This window comes from Sorghum bicolor, chromosome 4 (genome assembly GCF_000003195.3).
Source record: "Sorghum bicolor cultivar BTx623 chromosome 4, Sorghum_bicolor_NCBIv3, whole genome shotgun sequence".
NCBI classification, from domain to species: Eukaryota; Viridiplantae; Streptophyta; class Magnoliopsida; order Poales; family Poaceae; genus Sorghum; species Sorghum bicolor.
Window position 1 is genome coordinate 52,780,961 of NC_012873.2, and position 25,124 is coordinate 52,806,084.

Consider the following 25,124-nt stretch of genomic DNA (forward strand, 5'->3'; position numbering starts at 1 on the left):
AAGTGCGCTGGCCCTAGTTGTGGTCCAAGAAGTCCAAGTACCCATTTAGGCCTTGTTTAGTTTCCAAAAAATTTTGCAAAATTTTTCAGATTCCCGTCACATCGAATCTTTAGACACATGCATGAAGTATTAAATATAGGCAAAAATAAAAACTAATTGCACAGTTTGGTCGAAATTGACGAGACGAATCTTTTGAGCCTAGTTAGTCCATGATTGGACAATATTTGTCAAATACAAACGAAAGAGCTACAGTGTCAATTTTGCAAAATATTTTGGAACTAAACAAGGCCTTAGTTTTTGGCCCAACATCAGACCCAAGCGGCTAGGGAACCTGTCCGCGACTCGCCCCTTCCGACGCCGATACGGCGATACCGACCCCGTTCGATCCCTCATTCTTACGCCGGCCTGGAGCCCTCAGCTCAGCCCTCGGGCTCGGCAGACCATCTCGGCTGCTCGCCTACTCCCTAGTCCCTACTCCCCACGGTCATTCTCGTGCAGCCGGGCCGGCGGCACCGGAACAGGGCGCAGCCGGAGCAGCGGCGCCTTGTGCTTGTGCCACTGCCCACATCCAGCGGTCTGGCGCCTCCACTGTTCTATTCCTTTTCGTCTGCTCCAATCCAGCTGCGGCCTCTAATTTGTGGTATTTCCCTACTGTCCACTCCCTAATTTCCAATCCCAACTGTTTGTATTTGTAGTATCTATTCAATTTGATTGAAAAATTGAAACTAGAATCATCAATCTAAAATTACAGACTGTTCAAAATGAATGACACCAATACTTTGGCATCTTATTTCCCTTGCGCTGCTGCCACACAAATGAATGAAACACTATTTTTTTATATACAAATTAATGTTCTTAATTATTTTATTGTACTATTAAACATGTAACCCAAGCACCATATCAATTTTAAAAATTCCCTTCATTTTAGCCATCTATGTGTGACATACTGTATGGTTAGTTTTCGCTAATGGTAAGTGGCCCTAATTTTGAACAATTCCTGGGTCCGCCAATGCCAGGCAGTGTACCCTCACTTGCTGCCATTGCCTTGAATCAAGGCAAGTCCACCCCTGGCAGCTCTGCACAGACTCCCTCCATCCCTAATACATACCTTTGTGATACTATCTGACCATCTTACCTGTCTCCCCTTTCCTTCTAGTAAGGCACGCCGCACGCATGCAAATCATGATTCAAAATGTTTATTTCTGACCAACATTAAGTCTAAAAGATTGTAGATTATACCATATGATTTTTGTATAATAAGATCCATATTGCATTTTCATATAATGTCAATTTCATGCTCGTAAAAATTATAATATATGAAATATTAACGGTCAAAATGTGAATACGAGTTTTTATTGGTATTTATGAAAAAAAAGATGCCAAGAGCATAAATTACCTCTTCCTCCCTTGGTGTTTTGATCGGTCACTTGTTACATACCTGAACTGGAAGGAGGTGGAACTTGCTTCTTTGAGCGAAAGCATCCGTCGATTAATCCGAAAAGTCTTCAGAGCTAGTAACCATGCCCCTGCTCCGCAACTCCAATCCGTGAGTTCTTGGCCTAGAAAACCTTTTGCAACTCCAATTGTGGTCATCTTTGACTATAGAGGTTTTCTAGCCTTTTTCTTGCTCAAACGTGCCAATTGGCTAACAACCACATGGGCAATTTTGTTGAATGGAACATGGTTCGCGTCTCTAATTACGGCCCTTTTTGCTTGGCAAGAACAAAGACAGACATTCTGTCTTACTTGTTTGCTATTGTCTTTGAAGCTCACATATATGCATATCCCAATTTTGTGTCGATAAGTGCAGTTCAGATCGGGGATACTGAAATTAGTGATAGAGGTATATACTCCATCCAATTCTAAATGTAGGCCATTTTAGGATTCTAGTTGGTCAAACTTCTTTAACTTGGCCCATCAATGCTTGAAAAGTTACATAGATTTGCAACATATGCTTGATGTTATTAGATTCGTCATGGAAAGTACTTTCACTACATATGACTTTATCCAATGATATATTTTTACAAAAGATGCAAGTCCAGTGTCGAATTGGAGACTGTGTTGCTGTCCTAAACGACTTACCTTTGGAATCAGAGGAAGTATTGTATACACTTATCCTCATTATGTGTGTCAGTGTGTGGCTTGACTACATACAAAAACTCAGCTTTGTCTCTCTCCTCTGAAACAGCTCCACCATGAAGATATCCTGGGGTAAGAATTCCAAGGTTAAGAAACAGTCGGTGGTAGTATCAACTATACCAGGCCTACCATTTGGAGTGGGGAGTGACAACGATGAGGTTGAAAGGGAGGAAAAATCAGATGCAAACACAAACTGTCCTGGAACAAAGCCAGTTGAAACTGCTGAGTTGCTCCAGAGTCAGGGAGACAAGCTAGCCGAGGTACCTCTATTTCTTTGAGATCGAATCCCCACAAATTTGCTATTCCCTCATAGTTGAACAGGTGATATGTGTTTGCGGGGTTTTGTGCCGTTCCTGTGTCGTGCTCCTTGGGAGTTCAATTTTATCATGGTTTCCTTGGCCAAAGAATATTCAGTAACTGCATACTTCATGAAGTGATTCTTATTATTATCGTGTAGTCTTTCAAATAAGGAGTTCAAGCGCAATGAATTAGTCTGTCTTAGAAATCCACCTTGTGTGGGTAATACCCTCTCTTAGAAATCCACATGAAAAGCTGCTGAAATATCCAGTCTTGGCCGTCCATGTGCTTTTGCATTTGCCGCTGCCTATAAAACTTTTTGTGGACAACTAGTGAGGTATAAATTTGTAGCTGGGTTCTGTAGGCCTACAAAAATGGAGCAGTCCAGTCATATTAGCTTCTATGTGATACTAGAAAGAAGTAACTTTTTTTGTTATTTTCTAGGAAGGGAAGTACCATGAAGCACTTGCTAAATGGGAGGCTGCGCTTATCTTGACACCTGATAATGCAATACTTCATGAGCAGAAAGCTCAGGTTTTACTTGAAGTGGGGGATGCATGGCGTGCACTGACAGCAGCAACCAGTAAGCTCTCGTTCTTTTGGATGAATGACTCGCTGGGCTATGCTATAGAAAATGCTGTGAACTGGGAATAACACCAACCATTTAAGTGATACTACTACTATAGTAGCACCAACCATCCATTGTCTAGAATTTACTCAACCCATGGGGTTTCTTTCCTGGCAAAAGTAAACATTAGTGACACTTCTGTTGTAAACTTGCATACAACATTGATGACATAAGTGTGAAGAACCACCCTATTATCACAAAGTCTGTATGATCGTAGCAGCATGTATGAGCTAAGTCAGTTGTGTCAATCCCATTTTCTACAGTAATCAAACCATTTAAAGACATGTTGGGGTTATCTTGCAGGAGCAACAGAACTGGATCCATTTTGGCCTGAGGTTAGTAGGGATTTCATCAGTGAGGCTACTGGCTCTCTTTCAATTTTCGGTTTTTTGCCCAGCTTGATCCCTGGGAGAATGCCATGATTACTCAATATCGTCACCCAATTAATCAGTAGTGTAATCATCTGCATTATCTGATGATTTACAGGCTTGGGTTACCCTTGGTAGAGCACAGCTAAATTTTGGGGAGCCAGATTCAGCTATACTGACTTTTGACAAGGCGTTAGCTATCAAGGTGCCCATTTTTTCTTTTTAACCCAGTATAATCCAGATTATCACCTATGCAATCATTGGCCATAATAAGTTGCCTTTTACGCCTAAACGGTCTGTTGGATGCTTTGTGCAGCCTGATTATAACGATGCAAAAGCTGACCGAGAAACTGCTGCTCGTCTAGTCAAGAAACGAGGGCAGCTGCATACATCAGGGTTAAGTGCTAACAAGAGACGCTTCACAGTTGGGGAGTACCCAGAGAAGGGTGCAGAGGGCGAAGAAAAAGGGAAAGAAACAGCTGTATAGTCCAGTTAGTCTGCTCCCTTTTAATCCAGGTGTGGCTGTCCTAGAATGGAGGGAGCTCATGTAAGATGTAACCGTTTCAGGATTCTGCTCTAATTTTGCATGTCAGGATTCTGGATCTCTGAGCTTCTCGGTTGTGACAAAGCTGTATCATCGCTCTGTGAAACTATAAGGTATATAGAGGTCTAGAAGGTGAGTATCGTGAAGCCATGTGGTGTTTGTGCATATTCCTGTGAGCCATGTGCTAATGTGCCTCGTTGGCCCGGCTTATTATCAGTGTCAATGTAGACCGATGGGCCAGCTAATTTGTTAGAATCTGTAACAAGCCTTTTTAACTGGCAGCTTCTATGCAGTGTCACAAGGATTGTTGACTATTTAGGAAAGAGAGGAATGTGACCGTGTGAGAGAAAAATGTTGTTTGTTCTGCGAAGCTATAAAATTTTGGACTATGAGACTATGTACAAGCATCATTTTACAAGTTGCTAGTTGCTGCTTGTACAAATTCAAGGATTGTGGAATTCTACGAGACATAGTTTCATAACACAGTTACCAAGACTATAAATTAGGTAACCGAGCCACATGAGTTTCATGGGGATGAAACTCCTCTCTCATATGATGAAACTCCTTCATTTAATGACTGCCAAGTCAGCAATTTTGCTTATGTGGCACTCTATTTAATGTGCATGACACTCTCATGAAATATGCATTGAGACTGACCTTAGCTTAGAAATACCTCCACGCTCCACGAGACCCTGTCCCCTGATCCCTGATACATGTCGTGCACGGAACAAGCTATCAGAGGATTACTGTACTGTGTACCTTAGTGAATGCATATATGATGATGATTGGCCAAAACTAAGTGCATCATTACATTCATCCAATCATCCTATCACCATTCTACTTCGCGATGTGCACGTATTACCCTATGAACTCCATTTGGAAAAAAAAATGCATGAGTAGAGGAACCATTTTTTTTAAAAAAAAATTGTACATAGGCGAGTAGGCGAGGCTGTTGGGCATATAGCTCAAGCTACAAGGAACACCAACCAACCGCGGAGCCAAACAAACCAGAGTTGGGACAATCTCCGTTAGCAATAGCTACCCTACTATGATTGAAAGTTCGGGCTGGATTCTAAAGTGAAGCTTCCTTATAGTTTGGGGTTTAGACCTTATCCATTCTAAATCCGAGCTTGACGCCCAAGGTCAGAATACAAGGTTTTGTATGGCTAGCTCTCTCTTCTGTCCTTCTTCGTCCTCACAAGCTCTAGGTCAGGAGCTCTCTTTAGCTCCACCCTAGCAATGAGAAAGGCCTCGGGGACCTTGTTGCAGCCAGTAGCGAAGCTATATATACTCCTATAGCAAAAACATAAAATACCATTGAGTAGATTGATTTTTCACCATGGTTGCGGCTCAATTTTACACATCTATAAGGTAGACACACCACCCTCTAATTTGTTTTATCTTCGCCACTAGTTACAACTCTTGGTGCTCCTTGGTCTCCTCCTTTCTCCTCTCCTCTCTTTCCCTTTCTTCCTTCTTTAACTTTATGTTTCTTGCTAGAGACAAGAGTGGCGTGGAGAATGAAAATAGAAAGGGAGGTGTTGTGTGGGTAAAAGTTGTGCTGGCATGTGGATCTAACAGCGATGTGGGACAAACATCTCATAAACTACATGCTCTAGGTGTCATCATGTTCTACATGGGACCGTCCATTCTCCTTGTCGGACCTTCTGTTAGCTAGTGCACTGATTTTCATTTTCAAAGTACATAACACTTAGGTTTGGAATTAAAGAGTTTAAGATGCTGGTGATCATGCTTAACAAGGTAATGTGCGCTGGTATATCACACGTAAAGAACACTCTCGTTGATTTAGCCACCAAGTCCGTAACCGATCTTCTATCCATAGCAGAAGCAAGTCAATTGAAGAATTTAGGGCGTGTTTGGTTTATGGAATGAAGTAGTCCATCATTTTTTCACTCTCGTTTTTGTTTGGTTTGTAGAATAGATAAGTTGATCCATCATCACCCCTTTTCTCGTAAACTAATAATTAGTAGAGAACTAGTATTAGAAATGAGGTGATTCTACTAATGACTTATGATGCATTACCTCATCTAGAATGAGTTGATTTCCCAAACCAAACGCTCGATTACGTATTGGATGAGTTCATGTTCGCCAAATAAGATTGTCAAGGTATGTGCCAGTTGAGCCAGTGGTGGATTTATTAGAATGACAAATTATAGGGGTTTGCTACTTATTTTATGTAATATTTTTGAAAATTTGTTGCAAAATGATATATAAAATTTTATTTTGTGAATATGATCGTACTTTTAAAAACTATAGGAACTTTGGATGTATCTTTCAAATCAAAACTCTCTCTATTTTTTTAACAAATAAAATTATATTCTCTCTTCGTCCCGAATGTAATTTTGGAACAATATCACATTTTAGTATACCAAGTTTGACAAATTATTATAGATAATAAATATAAATATTTATAATATCAAATGAACACAATTAAATTAATTATAAAATATATTTTTATGATAAATTGATTTGACTTGTTCATACGCAAAGCACTTTAATTGATATACATAATTCTTTTAGGGAGAGCTAGTACATGTTCATTCAAGAAGTTATGGGCGCCGTGGTGGTTGTTTAGTTGGTGAAATTTTTTGATTTGGCTGTATTTTCATTTGTATTTGATAATTATTGTCTAATTATGGATTAATTAGACTCAAAAGATTCGTATTATAAATTACAGGTAAACTATATAATTAGTTATTTTTTATCTATATTTAATACTTTATATATGTGCCGTAAGATTTAATGTGACGAGAAATCTTGAAAACTTTGTAAAATTTTTCAGGAACAAAGGCCCTGTTTGGTTGAGTCTATTAAACTTTATCATCAATCACATCGAATATTTAGACACATACATAAAGTATTAAATATAAACTATTTACGAAAGCTATTATAATTTTTTGAGTTTAGAGAAACGCCGTCACAGTTCGTCAATTGGATATGTGGCGCCCGTACAGCCGCTCCCCCTCGTGCCCAAGCCACCACCACTCTGCTTGCGTGCAGGTCGCCGTGGGCGAGTGCTTGTCCGCCACAGCCCACAGGCATGTTCGGGCCTTGTAGTTTCCAAAAAATTTTACAAAATTTTTTAGATTCTCCGTCACATCGAATCTTTAAACGTATGCATGGAGTATTAAATATAGACGAAAATAAAAACTAATTGCACAGTTTAGTCGGACAAATCTTTTAAGGCTAGTTAGTTCATGATTGGACAATATTTATCACAAACAAACGAAAGTGCTACAATGTCGATTTCTCAAAATTTTTTGGAACTAAACAAGGCCCTCGATCTAAGGCCTTGTTTAGTTCCAAAAAATTTTCAAGATTCCCCGTCGCTCGAATCTTTGGTCGCATGCATGGAGTATTAAATATAGACGAAAATAAAAACTAATTGCACAGTTTACCTGTAATTTGTGAGATGAATCTTTTGAGCCTAGTTACTATATGATTGCACAATGCTTGTCAAATAAAAACGAAAGTGCTACAGTAGCCAAAAACCAAAAATTTTGCGAACTAAACAGGAAAGAGGGGACACCGAAAATTGACGTGTCCGTATGTCTTTCTGTCTGCCAGACGTAGAAAATGGTATGAGTGCAGTAGAGAGAAAATTATAATAGTAGATCTCTAAATAGATGAATTGTAATGGCGTTTCTCAAAACTCGAAGAATTATGATAACTTAGATAAAAAAACTCAATTTTAAGTCTAATTAATCTATGATTGGACACCAATTACCAAATAAAATAAAAATGCTATAGTACCTATGCAGAAGAGTTTCATCCCTATAAATTTATAAAACTCTCTACTAACATACCCTCTCTGTTTTAGTATATAAGGCGTAACCACTTTTTGTTCATATCTCATAATATAAGACGTGCTCTCTCACAAACAGAAATACAGTACCGTGAAAAGAGAATTAAATGTGTTCTTGGTCCTTGAACCAGAAGTGATTACGGCTTATATATTGGGACGGAAAGAGTAAAACTGTTATCATCTCTCTTCATTAATATAATGTCATATCAACATATTCAATTCCCATAAAACTCTATTAAACTCTATTAAAACTGACCTTAAATTTTAACACCTCAACTAAACGGGACCATATCTAGTGCAAACCATAACCTCCGTGAAAACCTGTGCAAACCATGACAAAAAAGTCATCTAAATTCACCAAAAAAATCACACATGTAGATGATATGATGATACACAACCTTGTAAAATATCTTATCCAAACTCGAATTAATTTGTGAGATATAAAAATAATAAATTTCTAGCAAATTCTGTGGACACCTTTCTGTCTTGAAATTTGTTATTTTTATATCTCACAAACAAAGTTGAGTTTGGACAAGATATTTTACAATGTTGTGTATTATCAAATCATCTACATGTGTGATTTTTTTGATGAATTTAGATAACTTTTTTGTCATAGTTTGCACAGGTTTTCACGAAGGTTGTGGTTTGCACTAGATATGTTCCCAACTAAACACCCCTAAAACAGCCCCTCAAAGGTTCTGCAGTTACGTGGGCGTGGGCCCTTGTAGACCTTTTCTTTGGAAGCGGTAGAGGGGCACCGATTCGAACGATCCAGTCGCTCCAGTCCAATCTCAGCAAGGAAGATGTGGGGGAAGGGAAAGAAGCGTTTCGGCGGCGGCGGCGAGCCGGCGGCCAAGCGGCAGGCCGCCGGGGACGAAGGCCCCTCCGAACCCGCCGAAGACGGTACGGTCGTAGCCGAGGTAGGGACCGCCCCGGGCATACCTTGTTTCGAGACAGAACCCTAGGGGCTAGAACCCTAACCCATTGGATCGTTCTGATGGCGCTCGTTCAGATATCGAAGAACAAGAAGGTGTCTGTTAGGAACTGGAAAGGCAGGGTCTTCGTTGACCTCCGCGAGTTCTACGTCAAGGACGGCAAGTCTCTCCCCACCCGCAAAGGTACCACCAGCGACTTCTGCCCCTCTCATTCCTGTTGTACTGTTCCTATGGGTAATGGGTGTTTTTTTTCCCTGGCTGCGTCTGGCATCCGAGTAGCGCGCTCCAGGTCAAGGTATCCTGCACCATTGTTAGCACAGATGGATTTAGTTTAGTGCTGGAGACTATGGACTACTCAAGCCCTTGGTTTTGTTCTAGAAATACATGTGCGGCTTTGCGGCGCCCACAATTGAGCTGGCCAGTCCAGGATACACATATACTTTGTGATCCACATGGATTGCCAGCCTAGTATAAAATTCTTATAGTCACTAACCTCTAATCAATCAAAATTAGTTTACTGTTCGTTGTTTCTATATGTATGAACCACATGTTTTAAAATGTAGATGTACCTTGATAGAAAAGACCAGGATATGGTATAAGCGGCATGTGGCTCCAATTCCTTTGGTTAAGTGCAATAATTCATCCTTGAGCTGAAATTAAAATCAAGGGTATCAGTAGATGAATATGTGTTTACCCTTTTAAGCAATGGATAAAAGATTATAAATAGAACACTTGAAAGGAACCATACCACTTCATATTTCAAAAGGTTGAGATCCTTCCTTTTGTCACTCTCATTCTGCCTATGGTGTCATCATTTGCCTTTTCTCTAATCATGTCTATGGTATATGGTGTCACCATTTGCAAAACCATTCCCATTTACCCATCAGCAGTTACTGCAATAACATTGTAAGGATCCAAAACAATGAACAACAATAATGTCAGACCTTAGCAGGAAGCCTCTTGCTCAGGGAGGACTGCTCTCACCATACACCCATCTCAGTAGCCGCTACACCTTAGGACAAAAACATACTTGACACTATTAGTGATACTTTCAATTAATCTCTTCAATATCAATAGTTGTCTGTGAAATTTCTCCTGTACTGTAAAAATATGTAATTAGAAAATTGTTCCTAATTACCAATGCAATGCAATATTGTAATGAACTGCATATCCAATGGAAAGAAGTGCCTGTTATATCAGTCTTAATCTGATCAGATACCCCAGGAAATCACCCCATATGTGGCTCAGGCACAAGATGGATGTCAGATCATTCCCTATATAGGATAGAATGTTGTGTTTTGATTAGTCACAGCCTGCATTCTGAGGGGGCCTTGGTCCTGTATTTGGGAGGTTTTGATGTTGTGCTGTGTTGCTCTTTCTGTGGGGTAGGTGTGTTTTGTTTTGGTTAGTTTGGTTGGGTCCATGATGACTGATCCCTTGGTGATCAGAGTCATGGACAGCTTTTTCGGTATTTCATATCTCGCTGTTACGTTACATTCTGAACTGTGTAATTTCGTTATGTACGTAATGCAATTCAGTTTTGACCGTTGTGGGAAAAAAAAGGTACCCCAGGAAATATACATTTTTGTCAAGCATGTGGTAGATATATACCTTTTTCGATCTTGATTCTTGATTCCTTCGCTTGTGCTATGAGATGGCTCAGTTTAACCAAGAATCTGTGGTAGGCAATCACTTCACGTAACCGGAATTTGTGAAATACTTACATTCATGCAATTATTACTATATGAACCCAATGCTGCAGACACATAGGCATACTAGACAAGGATAAACAAGAAGAATTTGGTTGAACTGACCACAAAAATTTAAAATAGAATAGTTATATGTCTATAACGAATAACTGTATCTAGGTTCTGTACATTCCTAGAATAAATTGAATGGTTTGTCAGATGCACACTCTATTACTCTGTTTTGACAGCAGTCAACTCCATCAGTGCTGCCTAGCTGTGGGAGGCAAGTGAGGAGTGAATATGCATTGGATGAGCTCATGCATTGCATAGAACAGGTAATATCAGTAAAAATGTATGAGTTATGGACGAGTGAAGATGATTTGCATCTACATATTGAGATGAAAAGTAAAATGTCCAATCAAACACATATACAACAAGTGAGATTTGGATCTGTTACCTGGTGAGATGTTTGTCGCAGTCTTGGCCTCCAGCTTCAAGTGCAGTGGAGGATGAATCCAGCAAAAATGCTGGCAATGGATGCTTACTCTCACAGGGATTGATTGTTTGCTTGGAAGCTGCAGTAGAGAAGGTCGGGTGGAAGGAGATGTGAGAAGTGGAAGAGACTGGCGCAGGAGCTGTTGCTATTTGGACTGCAGCCCAGGCTGGTCCGTAGCTATGCAGTGCATCATTTTTTCGAACAGGCCATGTGCATGCGAGGTGTGCTATGCCTGCGCACTGCCGGCACACCCAGAGCTGTCTGGTGGTGTGGAGAGCCCACTGCCGAGAAGAGGATAGCTGCCGTTGCAGGTGGACCTCCTGTAGCTGCTGCCTGAGGTGCCTGTGCTGCATGACATCTTAGGCCGCGCAGAGCACCTCACAGCCTCATGTAGAAGACCAATGCAATGGCTGCGAGGTGATGAGGGCCATGATGCTACCCTCGATGATGCGGCAGGGAGAGCCACTGTGTTGCCACTCTTCCCAAGGTCCCCACACCTTCCATGAGCCCGTTCAACCGCCCTGTGTCACCACGTCGCTTAGTCATCGCATGATTTGCCAAGGCGGCTGTGAGCTCTGCAGCTCGGTGGCCTCTGCACAGACTCCACACTGTCGGCGTTCCACGCCACACGCTACATGTGGCTGTGCCGTGGGGAAGTAGGTGGACGCACAGGGGAGCAGCAGCAGGTGAGGCACAGGCAGGGACCTGGGGAGCGGGATAGGAATTTGCGGCCCACAAAGGTTCACGGTGGTTCAGGTCAACCACGAAGCTGGTAGGAGATCTGAAGTGACTTGCATTGGACAGATCAGATTGCTTGATTTCACGATCCAACGGTTAAGGGGGGTAACAAGCGGCGTGGCCCTATTAAAGATGGGATGAATGGCTTCCTTCTAACCTAACTGCTTCTGTGCTCAGAGATTTTAGCTTTATTCGATTTTTGCCATGTATTTAGACCATTATGTGAACTTTAAGCATACGTACGAATAATAGAATGAACATAGCACTGGAAAAAATAGTAATGCTACAGAACTTATCGAGGTAGAATCTACGCCTTTAATCTGCACATAACATTTTCTGTTACTGTTATGCAAGTTTCTGACAACAAGCTTTTGCTCTTCATCATTTGAATTTGAGAACATGCACTTAGCCAAGTGATGAAGTAAGAGCATCTCCAAGGGTTTTACATTTGAGGTTTGCATTTGAGTAATTTGCCAAAAAACTCCAAAAGAGGTATCCAACGGTTTTGCATTTGGAGTTTGCAATTTGGGCAACTTGGCAAATGGGGGAGCAAACTTGGCAAAAATACCAAGCTGTGAACGACTTTGCAAACCCGATCGCGCGAGCAAAGTCACGGGAGACCTTCTATTTTTATCCTTTGCCAAGTCCAAATGTCAATTCCCTTGGAGATGACCTATTTTTATCCTTTGCATTTTGTTATGGGAGTTCGCAAATAACAACAAATGCCAAGTCAATTTGCCAAAGCCTTTGGAGATGCTCAGGATTGTTTATATGCATATCATGGTTGATAGTTATGAACAACTGTTGAGTACTCTAATTATCATGGTGTGTTTATTTGGAAATTATCATATTTGGAGCTGACATTCTTTTTTAAGACCATGGCTTCAACGGTAAGAGTATTAATTGCATGGTAAGCTTAGACATGCTTAACTTCTGGATGAATTCTATTACAATATGGACATCAGCATATGGGAGAAAAATTAATTTTCTTGATTCAAATGTGGTGTCATATTTAATATTTCCTAGAGATGATGGTATATATTCTCTACTTATTATCAGTAATATAATTTCATCTCTTCTTTTCCTTTCCAGGTATATCACTCCAGTTAGATCAGGTCAGTGGTGTTTTCACTTTTTTTTTACATATGTTGTATGATTCTTAGAATTTATATGCATACAGGAAGCTTGATTTCATGAAAATCTAGATCTTAGTATATTTTCGAGTGGCCCTATGAAAATTTATTTGACAAGCATTGCCATTCTTTTATGGCCATGAAAATATTCTCAGCACATGGGAGTTCTATGCTATTCTATAGTCCAACAAATTTATCACTATTAATCTGAATAATAATTAGTACCAATATCCATCTGTCAGGTATCCAGGAACATAATTCGATGTAGTTATTCTGTTATCTTTGCAGTGAGTTGCCATGATCAAGGCACACAAATATGCCATCATAATAATTTTTAGCTGCTGTTGTACTCTTGGCAATGTACATGACATTGCCATTCTCCCTAGCTTTTTTTTTTGGTTACTGATGCCTTGTTTAGATCCGAAATTTTTTTGGATTTTGGCACTGTAGCATTTTCGTTTTTATTTGACAAACATTGTCCAATCATAAAGTAACTAGGCTTAAAAGATTCATCTCGCGATTTACAGACAAACTGTGTAATTAATTTTTATTTTCATCTATATTTAATGCTTCATACATGTTCCGCAAGATTTGATGTGACAGAGAATCTTGAAAAGTTTTTGGTTTTTGGGTGTACTAAACAAGGCCTGAAGCAACAAGTTTTCATTCCTGTTGGTATTTACATCTGCAGTGGAAGATATTGAGGGACAATATCAAAGCCATAGATGAGGCCATCAAGGAGAACACATGATGGGAGCCGCCAAGCAGTCACGTTTGGGCAAACTTTTGCCTCTCGTCTGACGCCTGATGCATGGAAGTAGTGTCAAGACTGGTTTTTGTTGCCCATATGCTGCCGTGTGCCATGTTGCTTTTGTGCACTTGACCACCTGCTGTTGTAGGTGGCCGCATGGTCGAAAGGTTTGGTTTCTGCCTCGTCGTATGTAAACCTTGGATGTCAGAACTTGTCACTATTATCTTGTAGTTGTAGCCAAAACCAGTTTGGTAGGAGTGCAGAACTAAGATTTGGTGTAAAAATGATTCGGTTTCTTACTTGCTTTATTATGCGATTAATATGCCAACAAGCATTGCTGTTTGGGATTGTAGTTGGCGTGCTGGTCGGACGGTTGCAGGCTCGAAGTAAAACCTTGGCAATCATTCTTGGGCCAAGGCCTATTTGCTTCGATTGGGAAAGGAAAAACTACCTATATATCAGTGTGGAAAAACTACCTATATATCAGTGTCGTCTGACTTCCTTTCCCTAACTCTAAAATTGAATATTTTAGCCCAGGTATATATAACTCGTAAAAGCTTAGAACCGTTAAATTACTTTAATGTCCTGGTTAGAAGTGGTTTTCAATACAATTTTTTCTGTAGTTAAAAAAAAATGGGTAAATGCTTGATAAAATTGATAAGATTTTTAAAACATTAAAAAAATATCTCTAAGCTTCTAAGACCCTATAAGAAAATCCTAGGGATGTATTAGGAAACGATAAACCCCAATAAATTATTTAGAGTTCCTAAAAGTATATTTAAAAATATATTTAGGGTGTGTTTGGCATAACTCCTAATGAGGGGCTCCTCTAGAGGAGCCTTTTTTCTCAAAATGGCTTCTTCATAAAAACGTTTGGCAGAGTTCTACTGGAGGAGCCAGAGCCGAGAGAAGCCCTACCAAACAGGCTCTAAATTAGATATAGGTCTAGGAAAATAGAAAATATATTTATGAAAATATGGAAAATTCTTAAAACATTTCGATTGATGTCTAAACATGTTTTGAAAACCTTCCACAACAAAATCGTTGAGATGCAACCAAGATGAATGCATTTTAAATGTATGTTTTTTTGAAGCCTCTCATTTGGGTATAGTTGCAATATGTATATACGTTATGTTGCCACCTGGGCATTCATTCGTGGGCCAATAGCTATTTGCTTCGATCGGGAAAATAAAATATAAAGTGGTCCCACAATATATGTTTGTATTGCTGTTAAAGTTACTTGAACTCCTATGCAGTATGTGTCCTTAACATAGCCTAATTTTGATAACAAGAGCATCTACTAGCAAATTGACACCAAAAGAAGGTGTGGATGACGTCGGTGAATCGAGCCTCCTTAAATGGATCTTGCTTCCTCGCTAATTTTGACTCAGGCTCTAAATGGATCTTGCCTTCTCGCCAGTTTTGACTGAGGTGGCATGTCAACTGCAGAGCATACAGAGGCAACGTCCATGGCATTGACGCGGCATGTTAAGGTGGGGATGGACTCTCTCTAGGGGGCATGGGCGTCCTAGCCTATGCAGGTACATAGTCATTGTACCTCCCGTACTTATGCTTAGATTTGGCCTCCCTTATCTGATTGGATGGGTCTTCGATTCACCGTGCTCATATTTGGCCGTCGTCTCCGACAGATGACACTCATAAGTACAATCAAGCTCTAATTATAAGTTTTGGTGATAATGATCACACTATTAGAGGACTCATGAGATTTATCGAGATGACAAGTGGGTAAAATAAGAATGAGGATAATACATGCGATGGTGGAGCCCTAAATTACAAAATGACATGGTGATGGAATCAAAGGCATTTAAATCATTTTTATCTTTGAAATTGAGTTTAGGTTATACCACACTATAAAGAGGAATGCAATTGTAAATGGTCTGAAGAAGTGCTCAAGTACCTAATTAAAATTCATTGAGGGACACTCTACTGCATGGGCACTTTGGATCAGTTTGTAGAAAGTTTACCCGTTGGAAGTTCTGGTGGACATCAGAACTTCTGGTGCCCGGAAGTTCTAGTGGACATCGAAACTTCTGGTGTCTGGAAGTTCTAGTGTACTTTGGAACTTTTGATATTTTGAACTTCTGTAAGTCTTAGATTCTTCCAAAGATCCCTTAGTCTGCTCAAAACTCTAGTGATCGGAAGTTCTGGTGCAGATCTACAGAAGTTCCGGTGTCTGGAAGTTCTAGTGTACTTCGAAACTTTTGATGTTCAGAACTTTAGTTCTGTAAGTCTTAGATTCTTCCAAAGATCCCTTAGTCTGCTTGAAACTCTAGTGATCGGAAGTTCCGTTGCAGATCTACAAAAGTTCCGGCATACAAAAAAGGTCAATTTTGAGCTCGACCTTTATATACTCACCCCCTCACTTATGACTGTTGCTCACTCACTTCAGTTGACCAACACTTTAGAAAAACCCCTCTCTAGCTCTCAAGGCCCTCTCCTCTCCTCCTCTTTGCTCCTAGCTTCAAATCTTGGAAGAGTTTGAGTTGAGAGAAGGGATTTCGTGAGAGAAACATTGATTTAAAGCTTGAGCACTCTATTTCTTCATCAAGCCGGCTGTATTTGTGTTTGTTACTCTTAGGGCTTTGTCCCTATTCAGCCAGGCGTTTCCCAAGACCTCGCGATCTATGGGAGAACCTTTGAAAGTTTGTATCACCCTCGATTTTCTAGTAAGAAACTCAAGTGGACCTTTATGGTTGCTTAAGAGAGACAAGGAGATGAAAGAGACTCCAACCTTAGTGGTCACCTTAATTATGGGAATAACTATTCTCGGAAGTATATAAAATACACCCTATTTGGTATCATAAATATTATTATTTTGTTATATAAATTTGATCAAATTTAAGATACTATGACTCTCCAAGAAAGTAGAAATGACCTATAGTTTAGGATAGAGACAGTACAAAGGATTTATAAAAAATATACTATAAAAGAAGACCGTTTATTTTCTAGATGCTAGAGTAAGAGAGACAAAATACAACTAGCGTGGAACCACTACCGCGCGCGGTAAGCAAACTCTACTTAGGTAGTGACGCAAACTTGAAAACTGAGGTACCACGGTCTCTGAGTATTAAAATATACACAACATTGCAAAGAAAGAAAGTAAGCTATCCTATATTCATATAGCAAACAAAAACAAGAATGCTACACATCTTTTCATTTGAAATCTTACTCTCCCGAAGTTCTGTTCGAAGTTCTTATATTTTGAAGTTCAAATTTTGAATTATCTAAATAAACTCAGAACAAGAAATGACCAAAACAAAAGTTCTACATCTCAATTAGTTCTACAACTTTATTATTGATGACTTTTTCATTTTAAATTATTGTTTATCTTAAAATTTTATTTGAAGTTCTCATATTTTAAAACTCAAATTATGAATTATTCAACCAAAGTCGGATGGGTAAATGACTAAAGCAAAAGTTATAGATCTTGATCAGTTCTATAACTTTGTTGTTGACTACTTTTTTATTTGAAATCATTTAATATCCCAAAGTTCTATTTGAAGTTCTTATATTTTGAAATTTAAAATTTAAATTGTCCAAAAAAAAGTCAGCTAAAGAAATTACCCAAATAAAAGTTATATATGTTGATGAGTTCTACAACTTTGCTATTGATGACTTTTTTTCATTTAAAATCATTTAATATCCTAAAATTTGTTTGAAGTTTTCATATTTTAAAATTTAAATTTGAATTGTTTAAACAAAGTCAGATGGAGAAATGACCAAAACATAAGCTGTAGATCTCAATAATTTCTATAAATTTTTTGTTGTCCACTTTTTCATTTGAATTCATTTAATATTCTAAATTCTGTTTGAATTCTATGTAGTACTGATATGTGCAAGCAATTTGTTAGATGGCCTGTGATGCTCATTTTTCTCTGTTTAGTGTACGACCCAAGTTGAACTTAGTAAATAACAAGTCACTGCCTCTACTGGATGATGGTATTGACGCTATGGACTAGTTAAATTTCAACCAAAATGTTGCCTGTGTGTACTTTTGGTCTATCGGTCCTGTCTGTGAGACTAAAATTTGCTTACTCTTGCGATTTTGAAGAACGACTGCAGTACGGTTGGGGTCAGTATATTGTTTTTTATATATGATATTTGCTAGACGTCTATTCACATATTTATAATGCAGAATCTTTTGAAATTTGATAGCATGGATCTCCATGCTAAGGTTCAAAATCTGGCATATTTTTTGCCTAATAATCTATCAAGAGTCTTTATATGTAAGTTGGAGTTGCATGCTCATATTTAGCTTTTGGAGGTATTAAATTTGGTCGATTAGTTTGTCCAGTTGAAAGCCCTAGTTTGGTTTTGGATAATTGATGAAACTCTAGTACTAACCTCTATGCGAAGTGTGTGTAGACTTAATGAGGTTGGTACATGCCAAGTGATGGAGCAAGTGATGATCATGGTGATGATGGTGATGACCACAAGATGATCAAGTGCTCAACTTGGAAAAGAAGAAAGAGAAAAACAAACCCTATGGAGATCAAGGCAAAGGTATTGCTTAGGGTTTTGGTTTTAGTGATCAAGACACCATAGAGGGTGTGATCACATTTAGGATAGATAGCCGTACTATAAAGAGGGGAATTCTTTGGCTAAGCGGTTATCAAGTGCCACTAGGTGTCACTGTTCATGTGTATGCATTTAGAACCTAGTGAGCTAACTTAACTCCTTCGAAGAAAATGATTGTGAAAATGCTAACACACGTGCACATGTTGGTTTACACATTGTGGTGTTGGCACACTTTGAGAAGGGAGTTGAAGTTTGAAGGGTTAAGAGAGGATGGGTTCCTCTCTCCCTCCCGCCGAGCTTGCGAGGCGGGATTCGGCGCTTTTGAGAAAAATAAGTGTATTTTTTCTATTTCGCCGGTGGGAAATTTAGAGAAGTCGCGGGAGTGTTTTCTCACTGAGAAACACTCACCGGACGCTGAGTGCGGAGGCACCGGACGCTGGCCTCAGCGTCCGGTGAGCTTGACCCTGCTAGGGTTAAGCACCGGACGCACTTTGAGAGCGTCCGGTGGTTAGCGTCCGGTGTGAGGGGTTTTTGCAACCCTCTCTACGCGCGAGTCCGGTGAGCACCGGACCGTCCGGTGCCTAGCGTCCGGTGAGGTCACGAGTTTGACAAACTCTCTGCGCACGAGTCCGGTGAGCACCGGACCATCCGGTGCCCATCGTCCGGTGGTGCTGTGCAGGCGCGCGTGCGAAGTGGCCGTTGGCAGCAACGGTCGACTTCAAACGGCTAGTGACACGTGGCGGTCAGCTGAGCACCGGACGCTGGGTGTTGAGCGTCCGGTGGCTCCCTGTAAGCGTCCGGTGCCCCCGAGTTTTGCCCAGTGAAAGAGCCAACGGCTCTATTTGTTTGAGGGGCTATAAATACGTGTTTGGCCGGCTTGGGGCTCAGACTCTTGGCATTCTAACATACTTGACATCCTTGTGAGCCTAAGCAAACACCTCCCACTCATCTCCTTCATAGATTATACATCTTTGTGAGATTGGGAGTGATTCCAAGTGCATTTGCTTGAGTGATTGCATCTAGTGGCACTTGGGGATCGTTTTGGCTGCGGTTTTCTTGTTACTCTTGGTGGTTGCCGCCACCTAGACGACTTGGAGCAGCGGAGGAGGATTGGCACGAGTTGGTGATTGTTCGTGGCCATCTCTCGGTGATTGTGAGAGGTTTGTGCCTACCTCGGCGGAGAGCCAAAGGCAACATTAGTGGATTGCTCGTGTCATTGAGCTACCTCACTTGTGGGTAGGTTCTTGTGGTGTCCTAGTGAGGACGAGGTTCGTGCTACACCTCTTAGCCACCGAACCACCAAGTGTTGGTCGACACAACGGGGACGTAGCGTGCCGGCAAGCACGTGAACCTCGGGAGAAAAATCGGTGTCTCAATTGTGTTTGATTGGCATTCTCCCGGTGCTTGGTTGTTTATATTGGTGATTGGTTCATCCCCTACTCGGTGGTATAATTATCTCATTCACTCTTTTACATTCCCGCAAACTAGAGTAGCTTACTTACTTGTATAGAAACTTTAGGTAGCTTTCTAGTGTAAGTAGTGACATAGCTCTTGTGTGCCTAGTGATTATATCAACTAGAATTGTTGGATAGGTGGCTTGCAAACACCCCATTAGAGCTAGAGCAAAAAGCTTCGCTTTGTTATTTACTAACCTCTTGCTCTAGTGAGTTTGTAGAATTTGTAAATAGGCTATTCACCCCCCCTCTAGCCATATTAGGACCTTTCACCAGTGGTTACAGTTATATATACTTGCTACGTGGTTGGAGGTTTTAGTTATACTTCTTTTGGCTGCTGGTTGTGGATGAGTTCCTGAATAAAAGAAAGTGATTTTTTTGTCAAACAAATATATTGATTTGTTAAAAAATAAGGTCCACATGTGATGATTGATACGAAGAACTTTTATGGTCAAATTTATGGACTCAAAATAATGCCATGTTAGATTTTGAGAGTTTTCTGACTAATGTTTACATGCTTCTGATGTTCTTGAAAGTATTTTCCATAGATTCTTAGAGTTATATGCAAATGACTTGTTCACAGGTCTACATATAGTACGGGGCCAACGACTCTGTTTTTTTTTTTGCCTAACTATATGGCATTTCTATCTTGTTGGGTTTATGTTCTCACATTGCGTTGCTTCATTATGCAGAGTTGCATGGTTGCTTGGTCGGGCTTTGATACTTGAATATATAGTCGTTCATGGGTCAGCTGTTCCCATGGCATATATCCTAATCTAGTGAGTGGAATTCCCCTGCATCCGAGATGTGCTCATGCAGATATTGATTAGTAGTTAATCTGCAATATCCTTACATGCTATGTGGTTGCAGGTTAGTACTAAAAACTTCTTTTCATTGTAGAACTAGAAGGAATAAGCTAGTGCGTACTTTGCAGTTGGCTGGAACTTGGTTGTTGGTACTTTGCCGTTGGCTGTAACTTGTGTTTTGGTGGCTGGAACTTAATTAAAATCATTTTGTATTCGTGTTTTGTGTGTGTGTGTGTGTGTGTGTGTGTGTGTGGAGACATGGCTGAAACATGTATTCTGTTGTATGAATGATTAGAACATGTGCTTTTGTATGGAAACATGGTTGGAACACTATGTATGCATGAGAATCATATACGGTCACACATTATTACGTAATTGGTTTGTGGTTTATAATTTCTGATGATTTTATAAATGGGCCAGCCCACAATGATCTTGGACTCAACAATTATTGAGCCCTAGGCTAAAATAATTTAGACCAATTTGGCTGATTGTAAATAAAAAATTAATAAAATTCATGCTATATAGGTTGAATGTGAATTGTCACGTCACTCGTCATGTCATATGTGCCATGTCATTATGCATGTGACACTATTCTATTCAATATATTATGACGAGTTTAGTCCTGTCATTACATCAATGACAGAAGAACTACAGTCACTATATCAACGACAATGTCATCTGGTGGTCAGGCAATGATAAGAAATAGACTATCATCGTTAGGATCTAATTGTCATAGAAGCCTAGAATTCTTGTAGTGTTTATCCTTCTATAAAATTTGAAAACTATTAATCTAGATATAGATAATGTCTTTTCTAGAAAAAAAAAGCCAAAACAACTTAAGGGGTGTTTGGTTTGCCTGTTAAACTTTAGCCCCCGTCACATCGAATGTTTGGACACATGCATGGAGTACTAAATATAGACTATTTACGAAACTAAAAACATAGCTGGAGAGTAATTTGAGAGACGAATCTTTTAAGCCTAATTAGTCCATGATTAGATACTAATTGTCAAATAAGACGAAATTGCTACAGTATCTGTTAAACTTTACAAATCAAACCAAACACCCTCTTATAATTTAGAATTGAGAGAGTAGTCAACAACCTTATTGTCCTAAACCACGTATATATATCTTGATGGGGCACATCACTTGTGAATGCTTTACCAGATATGTGATATACATCTAAGTTATGTACTGCAGAAAGAACACCGCCTATGGACCAATTACTTCATTCACTGGCGTGCCCCCCCAGCACAGTAGATTTATTTAATACCTATATGAATTTATAGTAAAAAAATATCAATTTCACATATTGTTTATTAAAATATTATGATTTTAGTTATAAATAGTGTAATTTTTTTAAAAAATATTAAAATATATAATTATGTATATTTTATCACATTAAAAATACGATTACATTTATTCGGTATTCCTTAATCAAAATCGATGGGTGGCTCCGCCTCTAGCCATCGTGGCTACTCCACCAACATCGCAATCAAAACCTGAAGCCGGCTGCATGTTTGTTAGCTGCGGCAGAATTGGACCAATAATCTCACATATAAAAGTTGGGTGGGATACGTCCTTGTCCGTGACCCCCACCCACCCTAACCCTGTAGACACTAGAAAATCTCATTGTTTCAAACACAGGGAACTAGCGTGAACAAGGTCTCAGCAGCCATTTTAAATTTCTTACAGTATGTTGAAAAAGTTCGCAGTCCCGCTCTTAATAATTTGATTTATTACGGTAGCTAAATATACTCGTATCTGATGGTGGTGTTAGAGCAAATATTATAATAGAGCCAGCTGATGGCTCTAAGATTTCTTTACAGCCTTCTTGCAACTCACTTATATAATGGTTAGCTCATCACTATTATACATGGCTCACTTGTCTGTCTCATAGATTTTTTTGGTTTTTGTGTCTGAGCCGACTGTAAGCTTACAGGCCGTTTTTACTCTCTCTCCTCTTTTTTCTCCTCTACCTCAGCATTTAGCTAGCTTACAGCCTGTTATAATACTTGCTCTTAGCGCTCTACTTCTTCCATTTGTAAATAATATATGAAGTTTTGGACATTTATATGCATGCATGAACCCCAATATATACATACATTTGACCATACCTTTTTTAGATTATTTACTTATGAACATGATAATAGGTTCACAATTTGTAAAATTATAAGCACTATGAAAATACTTTTCATGACATAGTACTCTATATTGTACAACTTATATATATCGAGTTTTTTTGCTTGGCTGATAAGCTACGACTAAAAATATTATTCGTTCATTTGTGTTGTGAGAGAAAAATACTACTAAATGGTTGGTGGATTCGGCAGATAAGTTCAAGATCATGTTTATGATTGATCAACTTTAAACAAGGGCTTATTTGGGACTATTTTGTTTTTTTAGCTAAACAAATGCTACTCCACAAACTATGTTCTAGAAAAAAAAATAGAGTTGAGAGAGCAGCTTGCTTCACCGTGGAGTTTATGGAGCAAAGTTTCTGTAACACTTTCAAACACACCCTAAATAACTTAGGCCTTGTTTAGATCCAAAAACTTTTTGGATTTTGACACTGTAGCAATTTCGTTTTTATTTGACAAACTTTGTCCAATCATGGAGTAACTAGGCTTAAAAGATTCGTCTCGTGATTTACAGGCAAACTGTGCAATTAGTTATCTTTTTTTATTTATATTTAATGTTCCATGCATGTGCCACAAGATTCGATGTGATGGAGAATCTTGTAAAGTTTTTGGTTTTTGGGTGCATCTAAACAAGGCCTTTAACTCCTTCCCATGCATATGCATGGTTGTTGACTCCTTGACATACATATGCATGGTCGTTGACCGCTTCAAGTCAGTCCCCAACGGCATCGGCGGCAGCCAGTTACATACCACTGTCCACCGGTATAGCCTATCGGATGCACGCGTATCCTTGTCTGCGGCCGGAACGCTGCGAACTGAACGAGGTCGATCACCACGCACGTCGTACACTGGTATACTGCTGCTATAAATACAACGCACCTCCTTCTCCAAACCACGCAAACCATCGATCCCTCTCAAGCTAGCTAGCGAGTCCATCTCACACTTACTGCTCTCAGCTAGCTAAGCTACCTAGTAGACTGCTAGAGCCCAGCCCCGATTCCAGGAGCGAGCGGGAGAGCTAGCTAAAAGCTCGTCGCTGTGTACGTCGTCGTCCATGGGGAGCGCACCGGCCACCGCCCAAGAGATGAGGCGTGCGCAGCGCGCGGATGGGCCAGCCGCCGTGCTCGGCATCGGCACGGCGAACCCGCCGACGTGCTTAGCGCAGGACGACTACCCCGACTACTACTTCCGCGTCACCAACAGCGAGCACCTGACCGACCTCAAGGGCAAGCTCACCAGGATCTGCAACAAGTCAGGCATCAAGCAGCGCTACATCCACCTCAACGAGGACCTGCTCGCCGCCAACCCGGACTTCGCCGACCGCACGCGCCCGTCCCTGGACGCGCGCGTGGACATCGCCTCCGCCGCCGTCCCGGAGCTGGCCGCGGCCGCCGCGGCCAAGGCCATCGCCGAGTGGGGCCGCCCGGCCACCGACATCACCCACCTCGTCTTCAGCACCTACTCCGGCGCGCGCGCCCCGAGCGCCGACCGCCGCCTCGCGTCCCTGCTGGGCCTCCGCCCCACGGTGTCGCGCACCATCCTCAACCTCCACGGCTGCTACGGCGGCGGCCGGTCGCTCCAGCTCGCCAAGGAGCTTGCCGAGAACAACCGCGGCGCGCGCGTCCTTGTCGCCTGCTCTGAGATCACGCTCATCGCCTTCTACGGCCCCGAAGGAGGCTGCGCCGACAACATCCTCGGGCAGGCTCTGTTCGGCGACGGCGCTGGCGCCGTCATCGTCGGCGCCGACCCCGTCGCCCCCGTCGAGCGCCCGCTGTTCGAGATGGCCTTCGCCTCGCAGACAACGATACCGGAGACCGAGGACGCCATCTCCATGCAGATCAACAAAGGTGGCATGGAGTACCACATCTCCAACCAGGTGCCCCGACTGCTGGGGTGCAACGTGGAGCGCTGCCTTGTCGACGCGTTTCGCGCGCTCGGCGTCAGCGCTGCGTGGAACGACCTTTTCTGGGCGATCCACCCTGGCGGCCGTGCCATTCTGGACCACATCGAGGGAGTGCTCGGCCTGGACGACAGCAAGCTGGCGGCGAGTCGCCATGTGCTCAGCGAGTTTGGCAACATGAGCGGCACCACGGTGATCTTCGTGCTCGATGAGTTGCGCCGCCGTCGGGCAGCGATGGCCATGCAGGGAGGGGAAGCGCCGGAGTGGGGAGTGATGATGGCTTTTGGACCGGGAATCACAATTGAGACCATGGTGCTCCACGCCCCTAGCAACCTTGACCTGAAGGGAAATTAACAACAATTTAAACATCAACCAAAAGTACTATATATAACTTTTTATACAGAGTATAAAACATGGTATGGTATATAAAACCAGGTCTAATAGAGGTTGCCCTAGTAGCTAAAATAAGGTCCTCAATAGCTAATTCATGGACCATATAAGGTGGAGTGTTAAATTTGTTCCTTGATTGTCATCGTGTTATATTTATATTTTTCTGCAAAAAGTTTGTACCACTTTCACAAAGGTTGTACCTCTTTCCTCAAAAAATAGTTCGTTATTATATACTCCCTCAATCCCAAATTGTAAGTCATTCCAAAGAATCTTGCAGAGTCAAACTTTTCTAAGTTTGACCAAATTTATATTATAAAATAATAATTATTATGGTACTAACTAAGTATCATTAG

At 40.9% G+C, this 25,124-nt stretch overlaps 3 protein-coding genes across 4 annotated transcripts; all 3 read left to right on the top strand.

Annotated features, from left to right (window-relative positions):
- Window positions 313-4,401, top strand: LOC8064262 (tetratricopeptide repeat protein 33). Of its 2 annotated transcripts, XM_021458249.1 has the most exons (7): window positions 313-640; window positions 1,451-1,546; window positions 2,189-2,399; window positions 2,881-3,019; window positions 3,368-3,399; window positions 3,551-3,637; window positions 3,749-4,401. In XM_021458249.1, the coding sequence occupies exons 2-7, from the start codon at window positions 1,521-1,523 to the stop codon at window positions 3,917-3,919; spliced, it is 666 nt and encodes a 221-aa protein (XP_021313924.1). In that variant the 5' UTR covers window positions 313-640; window positions 1,451-1,520; the 3' UTR covers window positions 3,920-4,401. The 2 variants fall into 2 exon arrangements, with proteins under 2 accessions (XP_021313924.1, XP_002452258.1); XM_002452213.2 differs by lacking the exon at window positions 1,451-1,546.
- Window positions 8,538-13,892, top strand: LOC8068872 (RNA polymerase II transcriptional coactivator KIWI). The gene is made up of 4 exons (XM_002452214.2): window positions 8,538-8,722; window positions 8,815-8,920; window positions 12,752-12,774; window positions 13,484-13,892. Exons 1-4 carry the CDS (start codon window positions 8,606-8,608, stop codon window positions 13,541-13,543), a joined length of 306 nt encoding a protein of 101 aa, XP_002452259.1. The 5' UTR covers window positions 8,538-8,605; the 3' UTR covers window positions 13,544-13,892.
- Window positions 23,193-24,735, top strand: LOC8068873 (bisdemethoxycurcumin synthase). The gene has a single exon (XM_002452215.2). It carries the CDS (start codon window positions 23,536-23,538, stop codon window positions 24,733-24,735), a length of 1,200 nt encoding a protein of 399 aa, XP_002452260.1. The 5' UTR covers window positions 23,193-23,535.